Source organism: Melospiza melodia, chromosome 11 (assembly GCF_035770615.1).
Source record: "Melospiza melodia melodia isolate bMelMel2 chromosome 11, bMelMel2.pri, whole genome shotgun sequence".
Taxonomy (NCBI): Eukaryota; Metazoa; Chordata; class Aves; order Passeriformes; family Passerellidae; genus Melospiza; species Melospiza melodia.
In genome coordinates this window covers 29312702-29320172 of record NC_086204.1, presented here as the reverse complement: position 1 = coordinate 29320172, position 7471 = coordinate 29312702, and the positions used below count along the sequence as shown (strand labels likewise).

The following is a 7471-nucleotide window of genomic DNA, read 5'->3' as shown; positions in this document are numbered from 1 at the left end:
TGTTTGCCATGGAAATCTGCCATCTGCTCAAGCTTTTCTTCACACTTTCAGTCCAGGCATTCACTATCTCAAACTTCTATCTGCCTTATTTTTTTTTTTTAATCTATAGCCCAAAATGCCTCCTTTATGTACAAATAAAATGAATTAAACCTTTCCCTGTGTGTATTCCTGTCTCCATGGCTGTGGCTTTTGTGGGGTGACTTCCCACACCTGCACAGCACCAAACCAGCCATTTTTGAGGTTTTTCTTCACATCAGTGACATCCCCCACATCCCCAGAGGGTCCTTGCACATATGTGACAAGGTGGGATATTTTTTGCAGGGATTCCCCCAATTTGTGTACAAAAGCCAGCAGAGGCATCTCTGCCAGGCCCAGCTGCAAAGAAAAAAGAGCCATAACACAATTTTTTGACAGTTTTCACTGAGTTTTTTCCCTGACAGCTCTGGATCCACACTTGCAGAGAGGAACTTCCCTCAGGAAGGTGCAAGCTCCAATTTCAGCACAATAAATGTGGGAGATTTTCTGCTAATCATTGGGATGGCTTTGGGAAGTGCCTGTTTCCCCTTGATTTGGGGACAGGGAGCTTCATTTTGGGGTGTGCTGCAGCTCTGCAGGGAGGCACCCCAGAGTTTGCTGCCTTCCCCTGGCCCTTTCCCTCCTGTTCCCATCCCTGCAGCCCAGGCTGGTTAATGCATCCCAGGATGTTGATTTTCATTCCTGTTCCTCATCATTCCTCTTTGTCCTTCCAACCATCTCCCCAGGGAGGAGCAGCTCCTCTGTGGACCACCCTGAGGGATCATGGATGGGTTGGTGCTGCCCCTGGCACCTCCCAGCGCCCAAAATCCCTCCTGTCAAAGCTCCAGACTGCACGAAAAACCATCTCAGTGCCACAAAGAGCCAGAGCCAGCCTCAATTTATATATTCCAGTATCACTGTAGAGATCAAACTAAATATAGGCAAGGAGAAGCACACCCCCAGTGCGAGCACTGCGCAGGACAAATGGAGACAATTAAGTCACAGCAAGAAAAGGAATTAATCTAATGATCTTAACAGGCTCAGCATCCAGCAGCCCATCAGCTGGGAGGGGAAAGAATGATGAGGAGCTTGGCTGAGCACGATTTTTCCACTCTCCTTATGGGCATTTCCAGTGTGTATTCCCTTTCTTTTGCTGCAAGGAGAGCAGAGGGGACTCTGAGGGTCTCAGCTGAAGCAGCTCAGTGCTCAGGCAAATCCACTTTGCTCAGCCTTGACAGGGTGAGAGGGCTGGGGATGGAGAGGAGAAGGCTTCAGGGGGACCTCAGAGCTCCTTCCAGGGCCTAAAGGGGCTCCAGGAGAGCTGGAGAGGGACTGGGGACAAGGGACAGCACACAGGGAATGGCTCCCACTGCCAGAGGGCAGGGATGGATCAGAGATCAGGGATAAATCCTCTGTGAGGGTGGGCAGGCCCTTGCACAGAGAAGCTGTGGCTGCCCCTGGATCCCTGAAGTGTCCCAGGCCAGGCTGGAACAACCTGGGACAGTAGAAAGTGATGGAACTTGAAGATCTTTTAACCATTCCAGGATCCATCCAAAGAAAAACATCTCCTCTTGAGATGACATCAGCCAGAACCTGCCCCACCAGCAGCTTGGACAGGGTCAGTGCAGCAGCTCCCAGCAGAATTTAATGTTCTTAGAAGACACAAAACTGTTACATCTACCATTATATACAAAAATAATAGTATAATTATATATTATACTGTTATTATGTTATTGTAAACATTACCAGATAATAATAATAATAATAATAACAATAATAATAATAATAATAATAGTTCAGTAGTAATAATTATATATTATACAACTGTTGTAACAATTGTATTCTAACTATAATATAATATCCTCCCTGCAGCTCCCCCTTTTCCCAGGGAAGCAGCCAGCTCAGTCTGGCAGTTTGTCTGTCCTGGGCTCAGAGCATCCCTGGGGGCAGCAGCTCCTCTGCCTGGGCTCCAGCCCTGCAAGAAGGCTGCAGAAATGCAATATTTTGTCAACTGCTCCATCTAGTGCCGTTTCAGCAGAAAAAGCACCCAGAGCTGTGCTGGGGCTGGGCAGCTCTCCCTGCCTGGGCTCATCCATGGGGATGTGCCAGCAGCCAGTGCTGGCCCTGTGCTCACCCTGCAGAGCCAGAACCAGGAATCTTTACCCTGATTTTCTCATTCTTCTAAAACGGGACTATAAAGCTTTCTATGGAATATCTGCCCTGGAAAACACAACATTCCTCATGAGCTCTTCAACTGCTCAGGAATCCCTTAGGTTGGATCAGGCCTGCAGCAACCTGGGGTGCTGGAAGCCCCTGTCTGGGGTAGAATAGGATGAGCTTTAAGGTTGGTCCCAACCCAAACCAGTCTGGGATTCTGTAATCCTAAATAAAGAGGGAATAAAGAGTTTATGCTATCACTGCATTTTCCCCCTTTTTGTGTAGGAATTGGGAGTAAACTCTGCTTCACCCCCACCAGGCTTGGGAAGGCAGCAGAGCCCTCAGAGCCCACCTGAAAAAAGCTAAAAGCAAAGTCAGGGTGACCCTTGTTCCTTTTCCATTTGGAATGCTGCAGAACACAGATCTCTCTGATTTGCTGCCATCCTAGAAGGTGCAGCTGTCACAGGAAGGGGCATTTTGGGGAACAAACCCCACTAAGAGGGGTAACAGTGACCATGGCAGTGTTTAACCAGGACATCAAACCAGATATCCAGACGTGTGACCCTGTGGGGAAAGGTGACAATGGAATTATGCATCCACACTGAGCACAACTGATGCTATATAAATATTTCTTTATATTAAATATTATAATATAAATATAACTGATGTTTTATACACGTGTGACACCAAATTAATTCTCTGCAGTGCTTTCAGGCAGAGGGACATTAACTGCTCCACACTGGCATAATCACTTTACCTCCACAGGCCCTATGGATGTCACACTCCCAGGGGGTAATTGCCATGGGATTAATTACAGGGAATTTAGGGGCATTACAGTGATTCCTCATTGCAGGATAATGAGGTGGAGTCCCTCACCCCTCCAGGCTGACCTCTCGGCCCCACCACCACATCATAACCTGCTCATCAGTTGGCCAAGAAATGCCAAGAGCCCTGAGGAGGCTCCTGGTGCTGTCACTGCCCAGAGCAGGAAATTCCAGGTCTCTCCAGGTGGGGAAGCTGATGGAAGGACTGTGAACAGCACTCGGCCCTTCTAAAGTAAAGGCTGTGCCCCCCAAGTCCTCAAAGCAAGGTAGGAGAACCCTTAAAACAACAGGAAGCAGAGGAAAATTTCTGCCAGAGCAGGTTTAAATTGGATATCAGGGCATGCAACAGCTTTTAACACTGACTTAAATTAAAATACAGAATAAAACAAATGCACAACTACTTATGCAACTGAGCTTTATTTAGAACCTTTGAAGTCATAAAATGTCTCCTTGTACTGATCTACGTAAACATCCAATCAGGAGGTTTAATTGCTTTTTCCCTTGCACAGAAATGAAGTTTTAAACAAACCAGAACACCCCCACCCAGACAAGCGTGGTGCAAACTGAATTCTCTGTCTTGGCCCTGCACGTGGAGCATGGTCACTGGTTTATCAATTAGTTGCAATATAATTGTTTAAATTTTTTTGGCAGTAATATATTCGAACACACAAAGTGCAAATTACAAGAAGCAGAAAATGTTCTCTCTCCTTCTGAGCAACGAGAAGTGCAAAATGTCTCATCAGCCCATAAATTCTATTGTTTCTGTCTATGAACTGCATGTGCATCACAGGCTGATAAACAGCCACGGATTAAACAACTTCATGGATTAAATGTGGCAACGTCTCAGGGTGGGTACAAAAACACAGGACAGAAGAATCATTCCCTTTGGTTGATAAATCCCACACACTGCTGCTGAGGGTCCCTCCTCACAGCTCACCCTCAACTGCTGTGCAAGCAGAGCAGTCTGTCCAGAATTCTCCAGTTTGCTACACCCGGAGAGATCCCTGTGCTCTGCAGTCAGGATTCCACTCACACCTCACCTGGCAAATCAAACAGGACACTGGGAACCCACTGAAAATGAGAAGTCTCTTCCAGGCACTATTAAGGGAATACCCACCAATGGTTCCAGCAGGCTAAATGCACTTTGTGATTACCTAAAGTTATGGAAAACTTTCCAAGGAAAGAAGGAAAACCCTTTTCCATGAGAACTTATCACAGCATTCCTGTCTCAAAGTAGTTCACCTCACTCCAGGACTGGTTCCTGAATGTAAAATGGGGAAAATTCCACTCCATTACACAGAACAGCTGTACCTGTAACACCTCCCTGCACTGCTCAGCTATTATACTGCAGATTTTCAACCTTCTTTCCATTCAATTCCTGGAATTTTTCACACAAAATGAGCAGCCAATTCCAACCCCATCCCCCCTTTCATTTCTCCCAGCTACATCACCATTATAAATTATGCCAAACAGTTCCAAATCAGACTGGGCTGCTTCCTCCAAACCCCTCCTGCTCCCCTGGACAGGAAGATTAACCCCCAATGCCTTGCACTGCCAGGAACCTGCCTGCCAAATTCATCTGCTAAATCACCAAGGCCACATCACTCACATCATCACTGCTTGAGGGCTGGGACATGGAATGAGGTTGGGAACTTGTGGCTGAAGGTTCCTGCACCCCACCCCCTGAGTGGGACCAGCCTTGGGAAGGCTTCAGACCCCAAAAAACTGGCTGGGGGATTCAACTGAGCTGGAGGGGTTTGAGGAGCCTCGTCCCAAAGTGCTGCACCTGGCTGTGGGAGAGCATCCCAGCCCTGCCTGGCATTACCCAAAATTGGCTCTGGCAGCCCCAAGAGAGGAGAATCCTCCAGGATCCATGGAAGCCCCTTCCTGCACTGCCTGATCCTGGGGAGACTCTTGGAAATGTGCATGAGTTTGGTGGTTAGGATGAATCCATCGAGCTGGAGGGACTGCTCACCATCACTCCTAGAATTACAGGATCACATTCCCAAAGCAAACTTTTTGTCTTCATTAAAGTTTCAGGATGAACAATTATGCTGCAGCTTGGCACGACAACAACTGCCTTTGTATGCGACATGCCTGGCATATATCAGCACATTTCTTCTCAAAAAATAGAATTAGAACAGAATGAGCTACGCTGTTGTTGTTCATGCTGCCTAAATATCTGAAAAGGCTCAAACATTTTAAAAGCCTAAAAAAATAAATTTCCCTCTCCCCTCGTTTATTTTTCATGCTAAAGGCTGCAAATTGACACATCACAGTAATTACCTCTGACTAACTTCCACAGACCTACCCAAAGAGATAAACATGAGAAGTTCACATTTGACTATCAGACTTACTGTGCCGAGCACAAATAATTTCCCAGAGGAGAATTTGATATTTCATCATTTGGAACAGTGGTAATTTAATTACATTGCTAATGTTTTCTGGCATACTTGAAAGAACAATTAGCATAAGTAAATCACGAGTGAGATGACAAGTCACTCAGCATTTATTTCTGCCCCTCAGATGAGATCGGTTGATGATCTGAAATTCTCTTTTGTGCGCGAACTGATTCCAGGTTCAGCAGTCGAGGTTCAGAGCAGCGGGGACCAACCGAGGTGTCAAATAAAGCACAATGAGTCCTGTCCTTTGAAGTTCCTTAATTAAACCTTGTCCAGGGGAACCTCTGAAGCCACCAGAAGTCGTGGAGGGCGGGGAGAAAGGCTGGAAAGTCGTGGGAGGCCGGATGAAGCTGGAGACGCGCCTGGAGCAGCGGGAGCGCGGGTCCGGGCTCTGCTGGGGCTGGGCAGTGTTTGACAGCTCTGCTGACGGCCTGAAGGGCTCAGTGTGTCTCAGGACAGCACTGTCAGGGTCACTGTCCCCTTCTGGCGCTTCAGGATGGCCACGGCCTGGTCGTGGGTGACGCCTTCCAGGGCCTCCCCGTTGACGGCCACGATCTGGTCCCCGCGCTTCAGCCGGCCGTCGTCGGCCGCCGCGCCCTGCAACGGCAACACGGGATCTGTGTGGGACCCCCGGGGCTCCTGGGGCCTGGAGTGAGGCCTGGAGTGGGGGATGCAGCTCTGGGGATCCCTCAGGGCCAGGAGAAATGGGGCATGGAGCTCTGGGAACCCCTCAGGGCCAGGAGAAATGGGGGATGGAGCTCTGGGAACCCCTCACGGGGGATGGAGCTCTGGGGATCCCTCAGAGGGGATGGAGCTCTGGGGATCCCTCAGGGCCGGGGGAAATGGAGCTCTGGGGATCCCTCAGGGCCGGGGGAAATGGAGCTCTTGGAACCCCTCAGGGCCAGGAGAAATGGGGGATGGAGCTCTGGGGATCCCTCAGAGGGGATGGAGCTGTGGGGATCCCTCAGGGCAGGAGAAATGGGGGCATGGAGCTCTGGGGATCCCTCAGGGCCAGGAGAAATGGGGGATGGAGCTCTGGGAACCCCTCACGGGGGATGGAGCTTTGGGGATCCCTCAGAGGGGATGGAGCTCTGGGGATGCCTCAGGGCCCGGGGAAATGGAGCTCTGGGGATCCCTCAGGGCCAGGAGAAATGGGGGATGGAGCTCTGGGGATCCCTCAGAGGGGATGGAGCTGTGGGGATCCCTCAGGGCAGGAGAAATGGGGGATGGAGCTCTGGGGATCCCTCAGGGCCAGGAGAAATGGGGGCATGGAGCTCTGGGAACCCCTCAGGGCCAGGAGAAATGGGGGATGGAGCTCTGGGGATGCCTGAAGGGGGATGGAGCTCTGGGAATGCCTCAGGGCAGGAGAAATGGGGGCATGGAGCTCTGGGGATCCCTCAGGGCCTGGAGAAATGGGGGATGGAGCTCTGGGAATCCCTGAGGGGGGATGGAGCTCTGGGAACCCCTCAGGGCAGGAGAAATGGGGCATGGAGCTCTGGGAACACCTCAGGGCCTGGAGAAATGGGGCATGGAGCTCTGGGAACCCCTCAGGGCAGGAGAAATGGCAGCTCTGAGCTCCCCCCGAGCGCTGCTGCCCATCACTGCCCACCCTGCCAGGGTACACAGCCAGGAAGGGAGAGCTGGCTTTACCCTGGAAAAAGGCCTGGGGAGAGGCTGGTTCTGGATTTTATGGTCATGGAGAGGCTTGATAAAGCAGCACTTAAAGGTACTCCACACCTGAGAAACAGTGGGGAGGGAAAAGGAACCAAGCTGGGCACTGCCCCCAGCCCCAGCAGAGATGCAGAAATGGCCTCGGGTTGTTCAGGTTGAACATCAGATTAATTTTTTTTCATTTTTTTCACCAAAAGGTGCCAAGCATTGGAGCAGACTGCCCAGGGGAGCCCCCATCCTTGGAGGGATTTAAAAGCCATGTGGATGTGGCACTTGGGGACATTGGTTGGCAGCGCTAGGGGCACGGCTGGACTGGGTGATCTCAGAGGGTTTCCTAATCTAAAAAGTTCTGTGACAGTCCTGAAAGCTTCCACAGAGCTTTAGAAATGGCTCCCCTCCTCC

General features: G+C 50.2%; 1 protein-coding gene across 3 annotated transcripts in view; it reads right to left on the bottom strand.

Annotated features, from left to right (window-relative positions):
- Positions 1 to 3394: 3394 nt before the first annotated feature.
- Positions 3395 to 7471, bottom strand: part of PATJ (PATJ crumbs cell polarity complex component) — a 143796-nt gene continuing 139719 nt past the window's right edge. For all 3 annotated transcript variants that reach the window (XM_063166236.1, XM_063166238.1, XM_063166237.1), the window contains exon 44: positions 3395 to 5995. In XM_063166236.1, the coding sequence (XP_063022306.1) occupies positions 5849 to 5995 (147 nt within the window). In that variant the 3' untranslated portion in view covers positions 3395 to 5848. The remainder of the gene's footprint in view (positions 5996 to 7471) is intronic.